The 26,049-nt window shown below is 40.7% G+C and overlaps 1 protein-coding gene across 1 annotated transcript; it reads right to left on the bottom strand.

Annotated features, from left to right (window-relative positions):
- Positions 1–1,096: 1,096 nt before the first annotated feature.
- On the bottom strand, positions 1,097–11,607 carry Akr1c12l1 (aldo-keto reductase family 1, member C12-like 1). The gene is made up of 9 exons (NM_001135744.1): positions 11,497–11,607; positions 10,016–10,183; positions 9,502–9,618; positions 8,167–8,244; positions 7,550–7,672; positions 6,764–6,873; positions 6,014–6,179; positions 3,223–3,305; positions 1,097–1,355 (listed from the first exon to the last, which is right to left on the bottom strand). The coding sequence occupies exons 1-9, from the start codon at positions 11,578–11,580 to the stop codon at positions 1,313–1,315; spliced, it is 972 nt and encodes a 323-aa protein (NP_001129216.1). The 5' UTR covers positions 11,581–11,607; the 3' UTR covers positions 1,097–1,312.
- Positions 11,608–26,049: the final 14,442 nt, after the last annotated feature.

Below are 26,049 nucleotides of genomic sequence, written 5' to 3'. Positions count from 1 at the left end.
TGTTTACTCAATACCACAAGCTCAGTGTCCCTCTGCCTCCTCCATCACTTCTCTGTTCTTTGTTACACTCCTCCAATCTGCTCTCAAAAATGGAAATATGGATTTTGATAACTCCTGAGTTCCTTTTGCCTGACCTCCAGGACATTCCAACCAATGTCCACATCTGTGGACATCTGAATATTTTCTTTTTTAATCCTGGTACCCTTTCATCTACTTAGGCATTATACTATATACCAGTATCTCCATTTGAATGTCCTGGACCCAAGAAAAGAACATTTTGCTCCATGTCCAACAACTTCAAAGTTGCTCTATCCTGCCCACAATCTATACTGTTAAGTTATCTTCTTTGTAGAAGCTTTGAGGATATGGTGAGAATTTGAAAACAAATGTTCAAAAAATGTAAATGTGATTACAAATGGAAAAGTGTATCCCATAAGTAAGGATCTTTATTGTGTAGTTTGTATAAATTATTAAAATTCTCATAATCTTATATGGTAAACTCTTAAGTCTTCTTCTGTCCCTAAAACTGTGTCTGTGTCCAATGATGCCTTCATCAAGAACAATTTCACCATGTCCCCAGTAATAAGTTACTGTTCTATTACTTTAGTTCCAAGAGATAAAAAAATCATAACTATGTTATATACCTAAATGTATCTGTACCTTGATGTCATTTCTAGGTAGAACTATGATCAACTCTCTCCTCATGAAGTCTCCCATTTTGAGGTTTATTGATCCTACTGGGCTATTTCTCATGCCCTCTCTTTAGCCTAAATTATCTCATGAATTTCTCTGTTCAGCTCTAAGACCCTAATGCTAAGCAGCTACAGTTGGTTAACCTTGCCAAGTGTACCTGACCTTCCAGACTGGGAGTCTTGGACTTTGAGAGTCTTGGACTATGTGCAGTGTGTTCTCATTGAATCATTGAGGACTGCTGACTCATAAAATGTTATTCAGCCATTCACTGAAATGAAAACACCACCTATCCCAATACTGAAATGTTTATAAAATGGGAATCGTTATACAAACACCACCAACTTTTGTGTCATATGACCTGAGAAACATAACTAAAACAAAAACAAAAAAAAAACAAGGAAAATAATTTTTGAAGAGAAAATTTTATATTTCAAGGCATCATCAAAATTATTTTCCTTTTCTTTGAGTCCATTAGCTGGAGCTTCAGTTGAATGTGAGTTGCTGAGCCGTCCAGGTTGATCTGAAGCAATATGTCCATCCAGCAGCATCTAGGCTACATCATCAGCATCACTGTCCATATACAGGGATGTCAGGCAGAAATCATAATTAGCTCCCCATGTTAATATTCTTCTGAAAATGGATATTCTGGGTGGCCAGCAAGACTAAATAGGAAAGAAGACAAACATGAGCCCCATGGTTTGTATCTGCAGTGTAACAATGTGACAGCTGGGCAGCCACAATCAAGGTGAGAGCTAATCATTTCATTCTCTGATTAGATGTAGAATAAGAGAGTCTCAAGTCATTTACAATGTTTCACCAAAAATGTTTCAAAATACTATCTATCTATATATTTTTAAATTATGTCCCTTCACGTAGAACAGAAAACACAAAGACCAGTGTCCATAAATACTCATCTCCCTTAGTTTCCTTTATGTATCAATCAAACAAAGAACTGCCAAAATTTTTTCAACTTTAGGAGAAAAGCATTATGTCATCTTTAGTTCAATACAAAAATATCCTAACGAACACATTGAAGCCTACCGTTTTCACTTCCATCTAACTCTCATTAATCCATGAATGATTCACTCACGTCCATCATCTACAATGTATTGTATTAGATTGAGTTAGAAAAAGAATGTCTGTAAAAACAATGGGCTCGCAAGTCCAAGGAACTATCAGCAAAATGGGTAAACTGCTATACATGTGACTAACAATACAAAAAATGCAGTGGTAAAAATTATTATTTTGTGAAATTTGAGAACACACATTTATTATGAATAACATTGATTCAATCACTGAGTTACATCTCTCCTGTGCCTCTATTCTGCTCTATAGTAACATATACATTACTAATGATAATAAACATACACACCAATTTTATATTGTAGATATAAAAAATATCATAGTTATTTCTACTGAGAATAAATGTTCATAAGCAGAAGATAGGTAGAATATAGATATACAGATAAGTAGATAAACAATGCTACATAGATGATAGATAACAGGTTGAGATAAATATGCACATATGCACATGTGTATACATGTATGTGCATTCTATGTTTGTCATCATTCATAATCTATGTTGCAGATTACTTTATCATACTGTGAATCCCGCAATTTTGTTGTTCACTGGAAATACAGTTTTTTAGTTCCGATGAGGCTCAACTCTAGCACTACATTAAACCAAGAACTTTCTGCTTATTTTAAAGAGAATTAAATAAAACCAACCATAGGTCAGAAGGTTGAGCAAACAACTTGCTGAAAGGAAGTGAACATAGAAAAAACCATAGAGAGTAAGAGGAAATCAAGAGGATAGATAGAGAGATACACAGGAAGTGGAAGCGAAAGGACATTCAGTTTGAGTGACTTTTGATACAGCATCAAGGAAATCTTCCTTTTGAGGCATCAGCTGAGGAGGAAGGTCAGCTGGATGCTTGCTCTGCTTCTCTGAGTTAGCAGAATTTCACTCCAGCTTACAGCTCCCAAGTCTTCATTGGTAAACTGAAAGATGGAGATTTTGTTAAAAAACAGTATTTGGGTGCCCCACATGGGGATTGAACCCTGAACTCTCAGATTGACTCCCTGTCAACTAGTTGCTGGCTCTACCACTTGACCTATGGTTGACTTTATTTAATTTGGTTTACAGTGAGCAGAAAGTTCTCGGATTAAAGGTGGGTGATTTTTCAGTAAACAACTCAAACTTGGGGTTCAAAGCATGATCCAGTACTCTGCAACAAGCCTGCATCCTGTATAAAATCTTGTTAAGATCTTCATGTGGCTTTTTAAGCTCTTAAACTTTTTCTGGAAGGTTCTCTTCTTACTTTTGAATATGACTTTCAAAACCTTCTCTGTGTTTTGTGCTGTCATGTCTGCATTTCAGAAACCCAGAAACAAATATTTTATTAACTATCTCCATGGGAAATGTGCTGAAAATAGGGCATTTAGTTTCTGCACCGGGATGAATGGAAGAGGGAAGAAACTACTTGAAGTGAAACACATTGAGCTGAGGTGTTCCTCAACATTACTTACAACTCTGCTGAAAGATATCGAAAATTTTTGTTCAGGCCATCTAGTGTTTTCATGTCCTCAGGAGACAACTGAAATTCAAAAACCTGCCAGAAAAGTACAAATATTTTAGCACTTGAATGATACACATATTATGTCTCAAGGGCAATGTAATTAGTACATTTCTAAAAAAGATGAACATGGTTTACCAAAACATTCATGGTTAATCAATACCAAGTAAAAATGAAAGAAATTGCTTTTCAGAGATATTAAACTTGCATAACACCACAGACAAGAGATGATCTCGAGAGTAGCTTGGAAAGAAAAGTAGATAACATAAAAAGACTATTATACATAGTTTCCAACATATTTAGAGGAAATTTTTGAAATTCCACATACAAATCAGTGTCTTGAATGGGGAGTTAGATTTCTGTAATTCATCAATAAATAATTAAAATGTAAACAATGCTTTTTCCATATTATGCAAGTTAAGACATCAAAATGAATGAATAAGCAGGCTTTTAAAAACGTTACTGTTGATATTACAGCATAAACCATTGGTGTTCTGTTCAGGAAATTACTCCATCCCCCACCCCCAACACATCAATATGTTTGAGGTTCTTTCCCAAGGTCTCCTCTATTAGATTCATTGCATCTGGATTTATGTGGAGGTCCTTGAATCGTGTGGACTTGAGCTTTGTACAAGGAGATAAGATTGGATTGATTTGCATTCTTCTACATTGGGACCACCAGTTGAACCAGCACCATTTGTTGTAAATGGTGTCTTTTTTCCACTAGATGGTTTTGGCTCCTTTGTCAAAGATCAAATGACCAAAGGTGTGTGGGTTTGTTTCTGGATCTTCAAATCTATTCCATTGATCTACCTGCCTGTGTCTGTACCAATACCTTGCAGTTTTTATCACTCTTGCTCTGCAGCAGCATAGCATGAGGTCAGGGATGGTGATTCCCACAGAAGTTCTTTTATTTTTGAGAATGGTTTTTGCTATCCTCAGTGTTTTGTTATCTCAGATATATTTGAGATATTTATGGCTCCAGTTGGATATGTAGTGGAGGATTGCCTATTGGGTATCACTGGGAGAGGAGCCTCTTTGTCCTGTGGAGACTACATGACCCATGGTAATGCTAGGGCACTGAGGCAGGAGAGTGTTGGTAGGTGGGGGAGCACTGTCATAGAGGCATGGAGAAGGTAGGAGGGAATAGGGTGTTTGTGGAGGGGAAACCAGAAAAGGGCATACCATTTGAAATGTAAATAAATTAAATAGTCAAAAATAATGAAAAAAGATGAGATGTTTTAACTTTAAAGTGATATTCAACATATACTCACATCTTAAAACACACACAATGTTAAGTCTTTTGGTATTTTAACAATATGGAGGCAGAGAAACTGCAGATCGGTACAAGGAAATTTGTCAACAGTTTAAGAACTGATAAATCTACTACAAGCACAATGTGGGTACTGGGTGAGAGTAAATAAAATAATTGAACAGAGAAAAGAACTCACTCATGTAATTACTCTACATGAGTTCTTTAAAAATTACATTTATATATGAGTTTATATTTCACAACTCATCACAACTGCGTTCTAGAGAATAGTTTTGGGGGAATTAACAAACCCTTGGTAAAATACTGAAGTAGACTCATTTGTCTAACAAGAGAAAGGATGTGATCTCAAACAGGAAGTAAATGTATGAAGGCTTTAGTAAGTCCTCTTTGTTCATGAGAAGAAATCAAAAATAATAAAAACTTGGAAGAAGATAATCCAGCCACCACTTCTGAATTACATAATAAATACCATTGAGACTACAAATGCAGCAGACTGATTATAATCCACAGTTGTGGTCGGCACACCATTGAAGTATTCTATCTCCTTCAGCAACAGACATGGTGTCTATTCCTACCCCTTGAATCCTTCCTGTCTGCTGTGTGACTTGCACTGGACATTTGAACTTTACAGACCTCATGATGGATCAACACTGTATTTGTCATAAACGGTTTCTCATTGCCTTGGTTTAGAGGTAAGTGCAGGAGTAAACTCTGGGAAACATGTCAGTCACATGAAGCCTATATGAAACCAAGGAAGAGCTCAGTCAGTCATCTGAGTTTGAGAGGACTCATCATACCAGAAACATGTATAATCGTTCCTCAAAGATATGTGAAGGGACTTAGTGTAGACAGATAATTTTCACTAGTTCAGGCTAAAGTAAGGCAAACTATTAAATTAATGAATACTAAAGTAAATAAAAGTTCTATAAATTAAATTTCTAGGTAAAATAATTTTTATAGTAACTGCTAATATGTTATAATAAAATATACTTCTTTGACATTTTAAAAGAATAACCTAGGTAAATGAGTTTGACAGGAATACACAATTGATCAGCATATATGTATGCATGCATGTATACATGCATGTATATATGCATGTGTATGAATATTAGATTATTTGACTATGGAGGGAAATAATATAAACACCATAGAAATTCCTGGAATGAAAATTACCGAGTCAAAGTCCGTTTTGTCAGAAAATAAAGAAGTCCATGTGGAAGGGTTAGACATTACTTGTTTGATAATGCAAACCAAAATCTATATTATTTCCAACACAAAATCTGTCAAGCCATGGTGACTTTATGTCACAGACATCAGATTTCTCATAACAAAAGATTTCTCAATGCACTTGAGAACTCACATGCCTAGGAAATGCTAGGAATACAGGCTTGACATCAGAAATTGATAGATTTGAAGGAAGCAAGAATATAGAAGATCCTGTTTAAGAACCCTAAGGAACAGAGCTCATCACCTGCAAATTCTCTCTCATCTCATTCTCTTTGAAACTCTGGGCAAGGGGCACCACCTCACGCTGAACCAGGTATCGAAGGGCAATCAGGGCAGGGCTTCGCTTGTTCTTTTTAGCCACATCACAAAGAACTGGATCATCCAAGAGAACTGGGGAATTCTGGTCCACCCTAGAAGGAAAGTAGGAATGATCTCATGAGGCCAAGCATTTGGTTATGTTAGAGTACTTCAAACCACAGTAGATGGCCCATTATAGCCTGGGAATGATGGTTATACATATGGTTATGTCTATCTTTGTCAACTGGAGAAAATCTAGAATCACCTAGAAGATTAGCCTCTAGAATTCCTGTGTGAGAGTTATGAAAAACTGATATGGGAAGACTCATATTAATTTTGCCTGGGACTGTTTCCCTGAGCAGGGGATCCCAGACTGTATAAAGGGAGAAAGTGATAGTGAGTCTTGGTGTTCATTATTCCTTGCTTCTTGATATTAAGGAGAAGTGGTCACCTGTTTCAAGCTCCTGACCCCTTGACTTCCAAGCTTTGTGGTTTGTGCCCTTGAATTGTGAATCATAATAAGTTCTTTCTCCCTTAAGTAGCTTTTGTCAGAGTATTTTATTACAGCAACAGGAAAAGAAACTAAGAAACTGCTTCACCAGGTTTTTCTAAAGAAAGATCCCCATCTCCCTGGGAACTGAGTGTTGGGGTACTAATTAACAGTCTTCCTTCAGATTTCCTGTTTGAAACTGATTACCATTCTTTATATCGTTGGGTTCCCAGAGCACCATAAGCAACGAGAACAATGTCTTTTGACTTGCAGTAGTCCAGTAGCTTACTCTGGTTCATATAAAGATGACATTCAACCTATGATAGAATGTGATGAAAAGACATCGGACTTTATCAAATGCTCATATTATGATGAATAAAAATGCCAAAGTTAGTAAAGTAAAATAAGGAAAATTTTATGTAATTTAACACAGGAATTAAACAGGTCAAACTAGTACAAAATTTTCTTGAAGGACAGAACTAATTTGGGAGCATTCTTCTGATAACATTTGAGTGGGCAAGTTTTTGTGTCAAAAGCAACAGTTAGTGGATAGCAAGAAAGATCATTGTGTAAAGATACAAGCCTATTAAATCCTGAGGATGGACCATAATAAGATGGCAAGAAGCATAAATTCTATGCGAGTCCTGGCCACTAACTAATTTTTGTTTTCCCCATTTTTTTCAATAAATTATCCAGCGTCTACTCGTTATTCTTATTTCAGGGAGAAGTTCACTTTCCCCACGCTCGACTTCTGCCTGATGGACCAAGACTAAATCTCCACATTAGTTGGGCATCATTGTAAGTCTTACTTCTCACCAATACTCTAAGAGTCCAAGGTTAAAGTCAGAATTCCCCATGGCTTCAAAACAACGAGGCTGCTCTTAGAAGTCTTTTTGCACAAGATGGACCCTTGGACAGAAGGCAACTAAGTGGGCTTCTTAGTACAGAAGTGAGGAAAAGCCTGCGGGATGGAGAGGGGATGTGGATCCTCACCTGGTTGCAGACAGGTTTGTACTTCAGTCCTGGCTTGTTTAGGAGTCGCTCCAGCTGCTTGTGGTTAAAGTTGGACACCCCAATGGACTTGACCAACCCTGCATCCTTACACTTCTCCAACATCTGGTGAGGAGAAGGGGCATAAATGGTCATCCCTATGATTGACCATGTGGATATAAAGAGAATGTTGACCAGATACAGGAAAAATTATCCAGACTTAGACATAAGATTCAGTGGTAGAACACTTGCCAGTGAGAAAAGACCCTAAGTTGATCACAGGCACTAATGCTGGGAGGAGGGTATTGCCCAGGTGATCAGTGGATTTAAATCCAAAGAGGTCAAGATAGGGTGATAATGAAGCAGAAGGTGTCATCGAAAGAGGAGTTTCTACAATATCTCTAGACTTCATGGTTATTAGCATATAAGGTGGCAAAATACCCATATGTCTCTTGTCCTTTGCCCTTCTTCATTTCACCCCCTTACATTTTAGGAATGCATTCCCCTACTTCTACTCCACAAAATATTTATGAGTAAAAATGAATTAATACTCCCAAGGGAAAAATGAGCTGATTCTCCCTACGTCTACTTGTTTTACTGTTGTTTCAAAAAGTACTCACCTCCCATGTGTCACAGAAATCCACAGTGTCCAATAGCCATTTTCCTTTGTCATCTACTGGAAGATATTTATCCCCTGACTGAAAGAGAAGCAACCTTAAAACAATCTCACAAAACATGTATCTTGTCTACAGTAATGTGTTCGAGACTCTCTTGGAGCAGCTGGAGAGATAGTCCAGTGACCACTGGCTACTCTTTCAGAGGACCTGGGTTTTATTTCCAGAACCTACATAGTTGGTCACAACCATCTATCATTCCACTCCCATGGGACCTAGTGCCCTCTTCTGGCTTTCACATACCAGGCATGCACATAGCAAACAGAAATACATACAAGTAAAACACCCATTCACAATAAACTAAAATATATTTTTTAAAAATTTTAAAGAATATCTTGGAAATAAGACAGTAAGCAGCCATAAGTGAGTGAGGCACCAGTCTGTACACTGTGTTAAACACTGATATGCACGTAGAGTTGCATTATCTTTGGAAGCCTGGTCTGCTGCATTCACTTCTATTAATTGAATCAATAATGAAATGTTTTCTTTCTTATAAGAATTTTATTTTTGAAATTATAATATAGTTAATCATTTCTCTTCTTCCCTTTCTGCCCTCCAATCCCTTCCATGCATGTCCTTATTGTCTATCAAACCCAGGACCTCTCTTTCTTTAATTGTTTTACACACACACACACACACACACACACACACGCACACACACACACAGACACATATTATGTCTACACATAAATAATATTTTTGAACACCTGAATGACACCTCCTATTTGGTTTGTCTCTTCTTTCCTTTAGAAAAAGAAAAGACTTCATGTTCCCTGGGAAACCCAGTCATTGCAGAGCATTGAAATACAGCAAGAATTTATGTCACTTCTGACCCAGAATTAATAATAATCATGAGTACACATGTTTTGAGAGAGAGGCATTGTGAGCCAAGGATGGCCAATTGGGACCTTACACAAGATAGATTTTAGTAAGAGCAGATGCCAAAAAGCTACTAAGTGTTAATGACCTTGAAGCTGAAACTGTCTTGAAGCCACTTTCACCACCAAGAGGGAAAACAGGGACAGGATCTAAGCAAACATCTAGTAATGCAAACGCAAATGATGTGTAATATAAGTTTTCCTGGAAGTTCCTTTTAATCTGTGATTTTGGACATTGCTTTGGCAACTCATTTCATAATCCAATATATACTTTGTGGAGGTTTAGTGGCCCATAAGTTAACTTTGTATAATATTATAAAAGAAATTTATCTCAATCATTCATAAAGATGATATTCCTGTCCTTCTGAAAAGATGTGTACATTTGACAATTGCAATCACCTACCTTCATTGGCACTGGGTAATGCATAATGTAAAGATCGGCATAATCCAGTTGAAGATTTTTCAGTGATTTTTCCAAAGCAGGCTTGACCAGCTCTGGTCGAAAGCAAGTACACCAAAGCTACAGATGTGGAAGAATGGAAGTTGTACTAGATTAATAGATCACCTGAATATGCATAGTCATTTATCCTAATGCTGAAATATTTTCTGTATTTGAATGAAATTTATAAGCATTCCTGTAAACTCAGTGTTGACTCTTCCATAGCAATGAGAACTCAGCTACAATTTTAGGGTTAATGTTTGCTCATTTATTAAACAATGTAAAAATTACTTAAGAAATAAAATCTATACTAATAAAATAATATCAAATAACCAAATTAATTTTATATAGAGTTAAATCTGCCTTCTCTTTCCTTTACCCATGTATGGAATTGACATCTTTAACCAACTTCTGATTTGGTAATATAATTTCCTCTGTTTTACTATGTTTTAATCATCTGCATACTTGCATACTATACCTTTGTAGTGATGAACATATCTTCTCTCTTTACAACCCCAGCTTTAATCTTGCTTTGAATGGCCTGTCCTATCTCCTCTTCTATTTGGTATGCAGAGGCCGTATCAATATGGTGGTACCCAGCATCTATAGCCAGGTGTACAGCCTCCAGTGACTTACTCTTGGGAACCTAGGGAGGAACCGGAGCATGTATTTAGAGATGCATGTTCTGAGAGATAGTTCAAAGCGAGCCAAGATGGGAGCTTGTTATACTAGAAAGAACTTTGTCTTTTAAAGTCTTCCTAAGATGACTAGGAAGAGCCTAGTACCCCAATCTTTCATTCCCACATCCTATTCTATAAAACAACAATGAAATCTCCAAAGATATTGTAATTGTCACAGAAAAGTATCTTTACAGAACCAATGTTTACCCATAATTTGTCCCATGTTCAAGCTAATGAGGCAAAATTGCTTTCATGGGGTCTTTCTTAATTAATGCAAGACTTTTGCATCCAAGAACCTCCTTATACCTGTGCAATCCTGTCTACTTACTCGAACGGATGGATGCTCACCCTGAGTTCAGTGGCCTGCTAGAAAGTCACACTAAACGTATGTAGCAGGATGACTCAGCAAACTGAACACAAGGAAGCCTGCTTGGGGCAGGACACAATTACCCAGACACTCCTTCTTGCTCCCAGCTAAGACTCTGTTACAAAGGGATGAGAAAGCAAAGATCACAGATTCCAAGAAGGCCAGGTTAATAAGAGGGTCTTGGACAGAAAAAAATGTCCTATGTCAGTGTTTCTATATATCCCTTTGGTTTGTCAGACAGACATAAATCCAGGCATAAAAAAAAACCTCTCCAAAGAATATATCCGTATTCAAATTAACTTGTGTACTTCATGCTGGACATTCTTCATTTGCAGTGTCAGCATCTTAAACCAAAGATTACCTGTCTTAAAAAGACATGATTATCATCTCTACAGTCCCAGACACCAAACCACCATGCTATTGCTGATGCCAAGAAGTACTTGCTGACAGGAGCCTGATATGACTGTTCCCTGAGAGGATCTACCAGCACCTGAGCAATATAGATGCAGATACTCACAACTGACTCCCATAATTGGGAGTTAATTGACTCTCTGAGATGTTGTACCAGCACCTGAGCAATATAGATGCATGGACTCACAACTATGGGTTTGAGCCCAAGGACTTGAATGGAAGTGCTATGGGAAGGACTGAAGGAGCTGAAGGAATCTTTCCTTAGAGAAGAGCAGACATGAATGTAGACCCTGTTCTTCTGCCTGAATCCTGATACTCCCTACCTAGGGATACAGCTCAGTCTCCTGTCCACCATTTGTAGCTGCTGTTATATCTTCTACTTAACAAGAATAATCAACAAGCAGGACACAATCAGACCCTGATCAGGGCAAACCTCAGAATCTGCTCTCTTGTACATGGCCCAGCTCTAATATGGAGATACTGAGAATCCAGTATTCTTACCTCGTTGGGTATACTGGTGCCAAAGCCCAGGGCAGGAATGAAGTGGCCATCGTTTAGTTTGACACAGTGATGTTTGGAACTCATTGTCTCTCCCTCCCCTGCCTAAGCGTGTACTGAGTCTTCTGTTTCCATGAAGGGGAAGTGAGTAAATGTCATATATCAACTTCCAGTCTAATGCTTAATGAGTAACATTCCATTTCTAAAAGTTAGCCATCACTACTCATTGGCTAATATTAACCATCTTTTCTTCCAGCTAATGATTAATCAGTGCTATTGTCTGGCTAATGGTTCACAGCACCGGTGTGTGCCTACTTTTTAAATACTATGATTGTCTGTCTACTGGACAGCCAACAGAAGGGAGGAATCAGAAATTATAAGCAGTATTCCACATATAAGAAGAGAGGTCCTTCATTTTCATATGAAAGATGAACTTCAAATAACATACTGTATACTTATAAAGCATTTGTTTTCTGTGGTTTTCTCTTCTTCATCTCACATATTATATATTATTAGAGAAGAGATTGGTTGAATAATTGTAATACTGAAGACACTTATTTTCATTTGGCTATGATGAAGCCTCTACTTGATCATGCATCACTGAAAATAATGAGCTACTGCATGCTATATAAACATAAAGAACAGAGACTCTTCAATTGATAACTTAAAGTGACAGGGACACAAATCACCCACATATGTTTTGAACCAAAATTTGTCCAGTCTACAAGAAATGCAGGGACAAAGGTGGAACAAAGACTGAGAGAATGGCCAAAGAATACCCTGCACAACTTGAGAGCTATACCATGGGCAAGCGTTAATCCATGGTACTATCACACTTCCAGTTTCTAGCGGGAGCCCCATACCCGCGGATCCCTGCCCGCAGCACCTCGCTGCTCCCAAACCCCTTGGGAGAGAGACCTCACCACCTGGACAGGTGGGCACTCCTGTGACTGCAGAGCAGAAGAGACCACCAACACTGCCCACCCCTGCCCACATCCCTGGCCCAAGAGGAAACTGTATATGGCTTCTGGGATCCCATAGATAAGGGCACTGGAGCAGCAGGTCCCCTGTGCCCGAGACACTGCCGGAACCTGAAGGGACTGACTAGATAAACATTTCTCTGCACCCAAATCCCATGGGAGGGAGAGCTAAAGCTACTGAGAGGCAGACATGCCTGGGAAGCCAGAAGAGACTGCACTCTGCCCACATTACTGATTCCAGAGGAAAACACCAAATGCCATCTGGAAATCTGGTGCACGGAAGCTCCCGGAAGGGGCGGCACAGATCTTCCTAGTGGCTTCCCCGCGGAGAGCTCATAGGTAGCACCCCACGAGCAAACTTGAGCCTCTGGACCACAGGTAAGACAAACCTTCCTGCTCCAAGCCACCTGCCTGGTGAACTCAGGACACAGGACCACAGGAACAGCTGAAGACCTGTAGAGAGGAAAAACTACACACCCGAAAGCAGAACACTCTGTCCCCATAACTGGCTGAAAGAAAACAGGAAAATAGGTCTACAGCACTCCTGACACACAGGCTTATAGGACAGTCTAGCCACTGTCAGAAATAGCAGAACAAAGTAACACTAGAGATAATCTGATGGCAAGAGGCAAACGCAGGAATCCAAGCAACAGAAACCAAGACTACATGGCATCATCGGAACCCAATTCTCCCACCAAAGCAAACACGGAATATCCAAACACACCAGAAAAGCAAGATCTAGTTTCAAAATCATATTTGATCATGATGCTGGAGGACTTCAAGAAAGACGTGAAGAACTCCCTTAGAGAAACACAGGAAAACATAAACACGTAGAAGCCTACAGAGCGGAATCACAAAAATCCCTGAAAGAATTCCAGGAAAACACAATCAAACAGTTGAAGGAATTAAAAATGGAAATAGAAGCAATCAAGAAAGAACGCATGGAAACAACCCTGGATATAGAAATCCAAAAGAAGAGACAAGGAGCCGTAGATACAATCTTCACCAAGAGAATACAAGAGATGGAAGAGAGAATCTCAGGAGCAGAAGATTCCATAGAAATCATCGACTCAACTGTCAAAGATAATGTAAAGCGGAAAAAGCTACTGCTCCAAAACATACAGGAAATCCAGGACACAATGAGAAGATCAAACCTAAGGATAATAGGTATAGAAGAGAGTGAAGACTCCCAGCTCAAAGGACCAGTAAATATCTTCAACAAAATCATAGAAGAAAACTTCCCTAACCTAAAAAAAGAGATACCCATAGGCATGCAAGAAGCCTACAGAACTCCAAATAGATTGGACCAGAAAAGAAACACCTCCCGTCACATAATAGTCAAAATATCAAACGCACAAAATAAAGAAAGAATATTAAAAGCAGTAAGGGAAAAAGGTCAAGTAACATATAAAGGCAGACCTATCAGAATCACACCAGACATTTCGCCAGAGACTATGAAAGCTAGAAGATCCTGGACAGATATCATATAGACCCTAAGAGAACACAAATGCCAGCCCAGGTTACTGTATCCTGCAAAACTCTCAATTAACATAGATGGCGAAACCAAAATATCCCATGACAAAACCAAATTTACACAATATCTTTCTACAAATCCAGCACTACAAAGAATAATAAATGGTAAAGCCCAACATAAGGAGGCAAGCTATACCCTAGAAGAAGCAAGAAACTAATCGTCTTGGCAACAAAACAAAGAGAAGAAAACCACACAAACATAACCTCATATCCAAATATGAATATAAGAGGAAGGAATAATCACTATTCCTTAATATCTCTCAACATCAATGGCCTCAACTCCCCAATAAAAAGACATAGATTAACAAACTGGATATGCATCGAGGACCCTGCATTCTGCTGCCTACAGGAAACACACCTCAGAGACAAAGACAGACACTACATCAGAGTGAAAGGCTGGAAAACAACTTTCCAAGCAAATGGTTGGAAGAAGCAACCTGGAGTAGCCATTCTAATATCAAATAAAATCAATTTTCATCATTAAAACTCATCCAGGCGCAAGTCCTCCGAAGAGACTGTGTGCCCGCAGGTACCTGTGTTTTCCAATAAACCCTCTTGCTGACTGCATCCGAGTGGACTCAGATCGGTCATTGGGTGCTTGGGACTCCTCCTGAGGGAAAGGTCCTCTCCGGGGGTCTTTCTTTATGGGGGCTCGCCCCGGGATTTGGAGACCCTCCGCCCAGAGATCACCGACCACCCACCGGGAGGTAAGCCGGCCAGCGTTTGTCTTGTCTGTTGTGTCTTGTCCTGTGAACGATCGATCAATAGGCTCAGATCTGGGGACTATCTGGGCGGGCCAGAGAAGGAGCTGACAAGCTCGGACTTCTCCCCCGCAGCCCTGGAAGACGTTCCAAGGGTGGTTGGAGGAGAGGGAGATCCGGATCCGTGGCACCTCCGTCCGTTTTCGGAGGGATCCGCACCCTTGATGACTCTGTCTGAATTTTATTGGAGTAGAGGATCCAAGACCCTCGCTGACACCGTCTGAATTTTTGGTTTCACTTTGGTACTGAAGCCGCGCGGTGCGTCTGCTTGTTACTTGTTTGATTGTTGGAATTGTTTGTCTTCTTTGTGACCTGACTGTGGTTTTCTGGACGTGTTGTGTCTGTTAGTGTCTTTTTGACTTTTGTTTCGTGTTTGAATTTGGACTGACGACTGTGTTTAAAATCTTGGACCGACGACTGTGTTTGAAATCATGAAACTGTTTGCTTTGTTCGTCGAAGAGTTTTACTTGGTCCCCTTAATGCTTAGTGAGTAAGAAACTTAATTTTGTAGACCCCGCTCTAGTGGCAGTGTGTTGGTTGATAGCCAAAGTTAATTTTTAAAACATAGTGTTTTGGGGGTTGGGGATTTAGCTCAGTGGTAGAGCTCTTGCCTAGCAAGCGCAAGGCCCTGGGTTCGGTCCCCAGCTCTGAAAAAAGGAAAGAAAAACAAAACAAAAACATAGTGTTTTATCTGTGCTTATGCTCGCAGCCAGCTGTGATGAACTGGGAAAGATTTAAATTTTCCTTGGGAGTAAGGAATCTTAAAGGCGGAGTTTCAGCCGGTATGGCACTTAGTGCGTAGCTGCCTAAAAGATCAGAAATGCTGTCAACAGGCTATAAAAAAAGGGACAGGCGGTGTTAGAAATGCTAAGGGAAGAACTATCTAAAAAGGCTGAGAGCGAGGTGGGAGAGGACTATAAGGAAAACAAGAAAGGAATTTCTGACATTTGCTCACAGAAGGAGAGCGCTCATTAAGAGAAGTTCTTTAAGGAAGCCTGCCTTATCTCCTGTCCTTATTCCAAGGGAGGAGTCAGTCTCCAACATTAAATTACTTTTCTCGCTGATCATCATTAACATGGAGAGTGCCTTTGGTCCTATCCCCACAGCAGCCAGTTCCTGCCCCTATGGTTAAAATGCCCCAGGTTGGGGGACAAAAAGAGCCCCTAAAATAGTTTCAAAGAATCTACAACTGTGAAGAACTTTGTTTTGCCAGTCAGGATTAATGTTTTCTTTTCCATGGGCCTATAGCCCACTGAGACAGTTTGGTAAAGGGCTGTTACTAAAGTCCTGAAAGCCCCAGGTGAACTGGTTACAATTCTTTTGTCAGCTGCTTAGTATCTAGCACCCAGGTTCTAACCATCTCTCCATCCTTTTGTTATTAGTTGTTACTAGAAGCCTAGTGTCATTTGGAGGCTGGTTCTCTTGAGAGGCAAAGCCACCAAGCTGACACTGAAGGGAGGTAGGTACTCCTTAAGGGAAAATCTAAGCCCAGAGAGACAGCTGGTAACAGCTAGGCTGCCTCTCTGCTCGCCTTTCTGTTTCATAGACAAAGCTTGTGCTTATATTTACAGTGGCCTTTTTGTCCAAAAAAAGGCCTCCTGGTTTAGCTGTGTGACTAAATGCTATGTGTCCTCTTCAGTGGACCTCTCTCCTCTAGATTCCCTTCTTGTTTTCTCACCATCCCATGTGAGATGCTTGTTAGTAACTGTTACAGATCTTCTTTACCACCGAGGAAAGACAGAATCCTGCTAGAGGCCAGAAAGAATGTTCCAGACATGGATGGAAGACTCCTGACTGTTGACTTCAATACGCCTGAAGGTAGGGAGTGCTCCAGGTCTGCCCCCAGGCTCCAAGGGTGGGTCTCCTAGGGGCTGGAAAATGCCCCACCAATCTGGCTAAGATAAGGAAAGGGTATGAAGAGAAAGCTACAGAAATTTGAAGGGTTAAACTAAGTTGCTGAGAGTTAGTATAAGTTACAGAGAAAGTAAGGTTAAACAAAGAGAAAGAGAAAAGAAGGTAAAAAGAACAGAAAGCTAGGGAAGAAAAGAGACAAAAAGAAGAGGAAGCTAGAGAGCTAAAGAGAGATAAAAGACAAGAGAGGAACATATACTGGCCACAGTAGTTAGGGAACCTAGGAAGACAATACCTGGCAACAGAAGAGAATTCCTGGCTAAAGATCAGTGTGCCTAATGCAAAGGAAAAAAAGACACTGGGTCAGGGACTGCCCCAGAAAGAACAAGAGGGGACACTGGAGAGCCTCTCGGTCCTGGAGTGCTGGCTATGTGCAGAGATAGGAGGGAAGCCTGCCCAGTTGTTTTATGGATACAGGGACCCAATGCCCTGTGCTCCTATGCTCCAGTGGGCCAGTATCCAAAGACCTTGGGTACAGGGGCCTACTGGCAACAAACAATACTTATGGACTGCCCGAAGAACAGTGGACCTTGGCGTGGGCCGGGTAACCCACTAGTTCATAGTCATCCCTGACTGCCCCCATCCCTTGCTCATGAGAAAATTGCTCCCCAAAATGGCTTGCGTGGGCTGAAATGGCTGGGTGAGGCCATGTGTATGCATATCTACAGACTGTGTATGCGGAGCTTAAGACCTGTCTCAGTGCACCAGTACCTGATGCTGGGAGATGAATGGCTTAGCGCTGTTCTACTTGGAACATATCACTCCTGCCAGCCGGGCACTAACAATTATCACCCAATCCAGGACTTAAACTGTGATAGAGTGGCTGATGTTTGCCTTTGAATAGAGTGTCCCAAAAGATGGGACCACTGGTCAGCTGCCATGGACTAGATTCTCCACCTGTTGGGGGCAATATGGTCACCTTGCTGCCCAATCTGACCTGGAGCCACCACAGCACGAGTGTCAAGCACTGGCAGAAGCCCATGGGTGGAGGAAAGACATCTGCGACTGGCTGATTGACCCCTGCTGAAAGCCGAGGCTACCTTGTCCACAGACGGGAACAGTTCTCTTCATGAAGGTCAGAGATAAGTGGGTGCTGCCATGGTGAACAACACAATGTCATCTAGGATGGCTGAACCTCAACCCCCCAGTACATCAGTGTCGCAGATGCCTTTGCCATCTCTTGGATGCCCTGGTGAAGCCAACAACTGTGAGTACTATTCATTGCTCAGGATATCAGGAGGGAAGAGATTCAGTGGCATTGGGCAGTAACAAAGCAGATAAAGTGGCTCGGGAAATGGCTATGCAGGAGCCTATCCTGGTTGCAGGCCTGCAAGAGACAGCCACTGAGAACTAGGATCGGACTAAGGGATGGCCTCACTTAGAAAAGGCCCAAATTGCTTAAAAGATAAAGGACAATGGCACACTTGAGGGGAAAGCTATACTCCCCCAGAGAACAAAGAAAAGACTCACTTTGCCAAATACAGAAATGGACTCATTTAGGAGATAAAAAGTTTGTCCAAGTAGTTAAGTGTATGTAATAGACTTTAAGATTTTAGCCAGAGAGGCAGTAGAAAGTATAAGGTATGTCAATAAGTGAATGCTTAGCAAGCAAACAGGGCAAAGAGACCTAGAGAGTTTGGTGAAAAGTCGAAGTGAACTTCACTGAGATAAAACCAGAAAAATATAATCACAAGTATCTCCTAGTGCTTGTAGATACTTTTTCAGGAATAGATAGAAGCTTTCCTCACCAAACGAGAGACGGCCTCTGCAATCATCAAGAAGATACTGGAAGAAATCTTCCCCCGATTTGGAATGCCCAAGGTAATCTGGTCAGACAACGGCCCTACTTTCGTTGCCAAGGTAAGCCAGGGTGTGGCCAAGTATTTAGAGGTCGATTGGAAATTACATTGTGTTTACAGACCTCAAAGTTCAGGACAGGTAGAGTAAATAAATAGAACTCTAAAAGAGACCCTGACCAAATTAACCATGGAGACTGGCGCAGACTGGGTGACACTCCTTCCCTCTTGCTCTCTTCAGAGCAAGAAATACCCCTTCCAGATTCAGCCTTACCCCCTTTGAGATCTTAAATGGGGCCTCAGCCCCCCTGACTGTATTAGATGATGTTACTGAACCAACATGTCATAGTGCCATAGTAATAATGATTTGTATGCCAGGCTAAAAGACCTACAGGTGATACAGAAAGAAATCTGCTCAGAGCTGGCAGCAGCCTATGCCCTGGGAACCCCTGAGACATCTCACCAGTTCCAGGTCGGAGACTCAGCTACATACGATGGCACCGAACCCAGATACTCACTGGAAAGGACCATACCTGGTGCTGCTGACCACCCTGACAGCCATCAACTCTCAGCCCTCACCAGCTGTGTACTAGCTGTTGGGGCTGAGAGCTGGGACCTAGAGGGAAACTCAGATCTTCAAAAAGCTCCCTAGTCTTAATTTCATGTTTGCCCTGGGTTTTATCAAGATAGGTGTGGGGATAGGCTTGATTTCTATTACAAATGATGTAACATTGCATATGTTAGTACTCCTAACACTTCTTGGGACTGTGCCTCAGCGATCACAATCTGTATAAGTTTTGAAGTTCTAAAAGCTAGTCATGACCTTGGTGTGTAGGTTTAGATAGTGTCCAGATTGGAATCCTGATGCTAAAGACTTAGTAAGACACAAAAAAAGGAGTTGAGAATTACTTAGGGCTAAGGCTATCTAGGTGCTGCAAGGGCAGCACAAGGACATCTGCTGTTGCAATGCAAGGCTTATAGAGAATTCAGAACTGCCATTCAGGAGTAATTAAAGACTCCATGAATAAACTTAGAGAAAGGTTAGACAAAAGGCAGACAGAGAAGCGCATCAGGGATGGTTTGAGAGCTGGTTTAGTAGATCTCCTTGGATGACTACTCTGGTATTTTCCCTTATGGGACCTTTCTTAGTTTTGCTTCTGCTTCTGATTATAGGTCCATGTGTGTTAGAGAAACTAGTTAATAGGTTTGACTCTTACAAAAAGATAGAGACGCTCAACAAGGTTGGTTTGAGTCTTGGTTCACTCGGTCTCCCTGGATGACTACCCTACTCTGTGCTATATGGCTGGGCCATTACTAATAATTTTCTTGGTTTTAGTTTTTGGACCCTGCGTGACAAACAGGTTAATTGCTTTTGTTACAAATCGAGTGAGTGCTGTGTGGTTGGTTCTGAGACAACAGTACCAGTCAGTTAGGACAACTGGTGAGACCAAATACGAGACTTGATATCAAAATTCTAAGATTAGAATTACTTAGTAGAAGAAGAGGGGAATGAAAGGAAAATTATACAGATTTAAGGTTTAAAAATATGAAGTTAAAAGAGTATGTTTCAACTCAGGACTAAACACTGTGAAAAGCAAGTCCAGGCAGCCACGCCCTGCCGCTAGAACTAACAGACCATAAAAGGAAAGGAATGCAGAACAGACCAGGAGTACCGGACCTGACTCACAGGCCACCTGGCAGGAAGAGATAAGCCCCCAGCCCCCGACATCCAGGACGCCCCAAATCTGCCAATGTGTGTAGCTATACCTTATTACCTCATCATGTGAAATAGCCAATCATATGTGAACATGTCTATGTGCCTCGTTTGAATCCACCAATCCCCGTAACTATGCATCTGCTTCTGTACGCCCGCTTCTGCTTCCCCAATCCCTATAAAAGCCCCATGCTGGAGCTGCTGGGCGTGCAAGTCCTCCGAAGAGACTGTGTGCCCGCAGGTACCTGTGTTTTCCAATAAACCTCTTGCTGATTGCAAAAAAAAAAAAAAAGAAAAAAAAACTCATCAAAAAAGATAAGGAAGGACACTTCATATTCATCAAAGGAAAAATCCACCAAGATGAACTCTCAATCCTAAATACCTATGCCCCAAATACAAGGGCACCTACATACGTAAAAGAAACCTTACTAAAGCTCAAAACACACATTGCACCTCATACAATAATAGTAGGAGATTTTAACACCCCACACTCATCAATGGACAGATCATGGAAACAGAAATTAAACAGAAATGTAGACAGACTAAGAGAAGTCATGAGCCAAATGGACTTAACAGATATTTATAGAACATTTTGTCCTAAAGCAAAAGGATATACCTTCTTCTCAGCTCCTCTTGTTACTTTCTCCAAAATTGCCCATATCATTGGTCATAAAACAGGCCTTACCAGATACAAAAAGATAGAAATAATCCCATGTGTCCTATCAGACCACCACGGGCTAAAGCTGGTCTTCAATAACAATAAGGGAGGAATGCCCACATATACATGGAAGTTGAACAATGCTCTACTCAATGATAACCTGGTCAAGAAAGAAACAAAGAAAGAAAATAAAGACTTTTTAGAATTTAATGAAAATGAAGGTACAACATACCCAAACTTAGGGGACACAATGAAAGCTGTGCTAAGAGGAAAACTCAAAGCTCTGAGTGCCTGCAGAAAGAAACAGGAAAGAACATATGTCAGCAGCTTGACAGCACACCTAAAAGCTCTGGAACAAAAAGAAGCAAATACACCCAGAAGGACTAGAAGGCAGGAAATAATCAAACTCAGAGCTGAAATCAACCAAGTAGAAACAAAAAGGACCATAGAAAGAATCAACAGATCCAAAAGTTGGTTCTTTGAGAAAATCAACAAGATACATAAACCCTTAGCCAGACTAACGAGAGGACATGGAGAGTGTGTCCAAATTAACAAAATCATGAGGGAAAAGGGAGACATAACTACAGAATCAGAAGAAATTCAAAAAATCATCAGATCTTACTATAAAAGCCTATATTCAACAAAACTTGAAAATCTGCAGGTAATGGACAATTTCCTAGACAGATTCCAGGTAGCGAAGTTAAATCAGGAACAGATAAACCAGTTAAACAACCCCATAACTCCTAAGGAAATAGAAGTAGACATTAAAGGTCTCCCAACCAAAAAGAGCCCAGGTCCAGACGGGTTTAGTTCAGAATTCTATCAGACCTTCATAGAAGACCTCATACCAATACCATCCAAACTATTCCACAAAATTGAAACAGATGGAGCACTACAGAATTCCTTCTATGAAGCCACAATTACTATTATGCCTAAACCACACAAAGACCCAACAAAGAAAGAGAACTTCAGACCAAATTCCCTTATGAATATCGATGCAAAAATACTCAATAAAATTCTGGCAAACTGAATCCAAGAGCACATCAAAACAATCATCCAGCATGATCAAGTAGGCTTCATCCCAGGCATGCAGGGATGGTTTAATATATGGAAAACCATCAACGTGATCCATTATATAAACAAACTGAAAGAACAAAACCACATGATCATTTCATTAGACGCCCAGAAAGCATTTGACAAAATTCAACACCCCTTCATGATAAAGGTCCTGGAAAGAATAGGAATTCAAGGCCCATACCTAAACATAATAAAAGCCATATACAGCAAACCAGTTGCTAACATTAAACTAAATGGAGAGAAACTTGAAGCAATCCCACTAAAATCAGGGACTAAACAAGGCTGCCCACTCTCTCCCTACTTATTCAATATAGTTCTTGAAGTTCTATCCGGAGCAATCAGACAACAAAAGGAGGTCAAAGGGATACAGAATGGAAAAGAAGAAGTCAAAATATCACTATTTGCAGATGATATGATAGTATATTTAAGTGATCCCAAACATTCCACCAGAGAAGTACTAAAGCTGATAAACAACTTCAGCAAAGTGGCTGGGTATAAAATTAACTCAAATAAATCAGTACCCTTCCTCTACACAAAAGAGAAACAAGCCGAGAAAGAAATTAGGGAAACGACACCCTTCATAATAGACCCAAATAATATATAGTACCTTGGTGTGACTTTAACCAAGCAAGTAAAAGATCTGTACAGTAAGAACTTCAAGCCTCTGAAGAAAGAAATTGAAGAAGACCTCAGAAGATGGAAAGATCTCTCATGCTCATGGATTGGCAGGATTAATATAGTAAAAATGGCCATTCTACCAAAAGCGATCTACAGATTCAATGCAATCCCCATCAAAATACCAATCCATTTCTTCAAAGAGTTAGACAGAACAATTTGCAAATTCATCTGGAATAACAAAAAACCCAGGATAGCTAAAACTCTCCTCAACAATAAAAGGACTTCAGGGGGAATCACTATCCCTGAACTCGAGCAGTATTACAGAGCAATAGTGATAACAACTGCATGGTATTGGTACAGAGACAGACAGATAGACCAATGGAATAGAATTGAAGACCCAGAAATGAACCCTCACACCTATGGGCACTTGATTTTTGACAAAGTAGCCAAAACCATTAAATGGAAAAAAGATAGCATTTTCAGCAAATGGTGCTGGCTCAACCGGAGGTCAACATGTAGAAGAAGGCAGATCGATCCATGCTTATCACCCTGTACAAAGCTTAAGTCCAAGTGGATCAAGGACCTCCACATCAAACCAGATACACTCAAACTAATAGAAGAAAAACTAGGGCAGCATCTCAAACACATGGGCACTGGAAAAAATTTCCTGAACAAAACACCAATGGCTTATGCTCTAAGATCAAGAATTGACAAATGGGATCTCATAAAAGTGCAAAGCTTCTGTAAGGCAAAGGACACTGTGGTTAGGACAAAATAGCAACCAACAGATTGGGAAAAGATCGTTACCAATCCTACAACAGATAGAGGCCTTATGTCCAAAATATACAAAGAACTCAAGAAGTTAGACCGCAGGGAGACAAATAACCCTATTAAAAAATGGGGTTCACCTGGTGCACTGAAGCTCCCGGAAACGGCGGCGCATATCTTCCTGGTTGCTGCCTCCGCAGAGAGCTCGTGGGCAGCACCCCGAGAGCAAACTTGAGCCTTGGGACCACAGGTAAGACCAACTTTTCTGCTGCAAGAGACCTGCCTGGTGAACTCGGGACACACAGAGGCAGAATTCCTCTAGGACTGGGCACTTCCTGTGTTTACCGGGAGTCCCACACCTGCGGATCCCGGCCCGCAGCAGCTCTCTGCTCCCAGACCCCGTGGGAGAGAGACCTCACGGCCTGGTCAGGTGGGCACTCCTGAGGCTGCAGAGTGGAAGAGACCACCAACACTGCCCACCCCTGCCCACATCCCTGGCCCAAGAGGAAACTGTATAAGGCCTCTGGGTTCCGGTAGGGGAGAGCCCAGTAGCGGCAGGACCCTTGCGCCTGAGACACCGCCGGAACCTGAAGGAACAGACCTGATAAACAGTTCTCTGCACCCAAATCCCTTGGGAGGGAGAGCTAAAACTTCAGAGATGCAGACACGCCTGGGAAACCAGAAGAGACTGCACTCTGCACACATCTCGGATGCCAGAGGAAAACACCAAACGCCATCTGGAACCCTGGTGCACTGAAGCTCCTGGAAACGGTGGAGCAGATCTTCCTGGTTGTTGCCGCTGCAGAGAGCTGAACTTGAGCCTCGGGACCACAGGTAAAACCAACTTTTCTGCTGCAAGTGACTTGCCTGGTGAACTCAAGACACAGGCCCACAGGAACAGCTGAAGACCTGTAGAGAGGAAAAACTACACACCCGAAAGCAGAACACTCTGTCCCCATAACTGGCTGAAAGAAAACAGGCAAAAAGGTCTACAGCACTCCTGACACACAGGCTTATAGGACAGTCTAGCCACTGTCAGAAATAGCAGAACAAAGTAACACTAGAGATAATCTGATGGCGAGAGGCAAGCGCAGGAACCCAAACAACAGAAACCAAGACTACATGGCACCATCGGAGCCCAATTCTCCCATCAAAACAAACATGGAATATCCAAACACACCAGAAAAGCAAGATCTAGTTTCAAAATCATATTTGATCATGATGCTGGAGGACTTCAAGAAAGACGTGAAGAACTTCCTTAGAGAACCAGTAGAAGCCTACAGAGAGGAATCGCAAAAATGCCTGAAAGAATCGCAAAAATCCCTGAAAGAATTCCAGGAAAATATAAATAAACAAGTAGAAGCCCATAGAGAGGAGACACAAAAATCCCTGAAAGAATTCCAGGAATACATAAATAAACAAGTAGAAGCCCATAGAGAGGAGACACAAAAATCGCTGAAAGAATTCCAGGAATGCACAATCAAACAGTTGAAGGAATTAGAAACAGAAATAGAAGCAATCAAGAAAGAACATATGGAAACAACCCTGGATATAGAAAGCCAAAAGAAGAGACAAGGAGCTGTAGATACAAGCTTCACCAACAGAATACAAGAGATAGAACAGAGAATCTCAGGGGCAGAATATTCCGTAGAAAACATAGACACAATGGTGAAAGATAATGTAAAGCGGAAAAAGCTACTACTCCAAAACATACAGGAAATCCAGGACTCAATGAGAAGATCAAACCTAAGGATAATAGGTATAGAAGAGAGTGAAGACTCCCAGCTCAAAGGACCAGTAAATATCTTCAACAAAATCATAGAAGAAAACTTCCCTAACCTAAAAAAAGAGATACCCATAGGCATACAAGAAGCCTACAGAACTCCAAATAGATTGGACCAGAAAAGAAACACCTCCAATCACATAATAGTCAAAACACCTAACGAACAAAATAAAGAAAGAATATTAAAAGCAGTAAGGGAAAAAGGTCAAGCAACACATAAAGGCAGACCTATCAGAATCACACCAGACTTTTTGCCAGAAACTATGAAGGCCAGAAGATCCTGGACTGATGTCATACAGACCCTAAGAGAACACAAATGCCAGCCCAGGTTACTGTATCCTGCAAAACTCTCAATTAACATAGATGGAGAAACCAAGATATTCCATGACAAAACCAAATTTACACAATATCTTTCTACAAATCCAGCACTACAAAGGATAATAAATGATAAAGCCCAACATAAGGAGGCAAGCTATACCCTAAAAGAAGCAAGAAACTAATCATCTTGGCAACAAAACAAAGAGAAGAAAAGCACACAAACATAACCTCACATCCCAATATGAATATAAGAGGAAGCAATAATCACTATTCCTTAATATCTCTCAACATCAATGGCCTCAACTCCCCAATAAAAAGACATAGATTAACAAACTGGATACGCAACGAGGACCCTGCATTCTGCTGCCTACAGGAAACACACCTCAGAGACAAAGACAGACACTACCTCAGAGTGAAAGGCTGGAAAACAACTTTCCAAGCAAATGGTCGGAAGAAGCAAGCTGGAATAGCCATTCTAATATCAAATAAAATCAATTTCCAACTAAAAGTCATCAAAAAAGATAAGGAAGGACATTTCATATTCATCAAAGGAAAAATCCACCAAGATGAACTCTCAATCCTAAATATCTATGCCCCAAATACAAGGGCACCAACATATGTAAAAGAAACCTTACTAAA

This window comes from Rattus norvegicus, chromosome 17, assembly GCF_036323735.1.
Source record: "Rattus norvegicus strain BN/NHsdMcwi chromosome 17, GRCr8, whole genome shotgun sequence".
Classification (NCBI taxonomy): Eukaryota; Metazoa; Chordata; class Mammalia; order Rodentia; family Muridae; genus Rattus; species Rattus norvegicus.
The sequence above is the reverse complement of the archived record's forward strand: the minus strand, read 5'-3'. Positions and strand labels throughout refer to the sequence as shown.

Bases quoted from the DNA above. Each gene is read 5' to 3' on its own strand.
- Akr1c12l1 (NM_001135744.1), bottom strand. From the start codon at position 11,580: ATGAGTTCCAAACATCACTGTGTCAAACTAAACGATGGCCACTTCATT. The intron at 9,619-10,015 runs GTATAGTATGCA...CCACATCTGTAG, and splicing joins ATATGTTCATCACTACAAAG to CTTTGGTGTACTTGCTTTCG. The intron at 1,356-3,222 runs GTAAGTAATGTT...TTTCCTATTTAG, and splicing joins CGATATCTTTCAGCAGAGTT to TCTTGCTGGCCACCCAGAAT.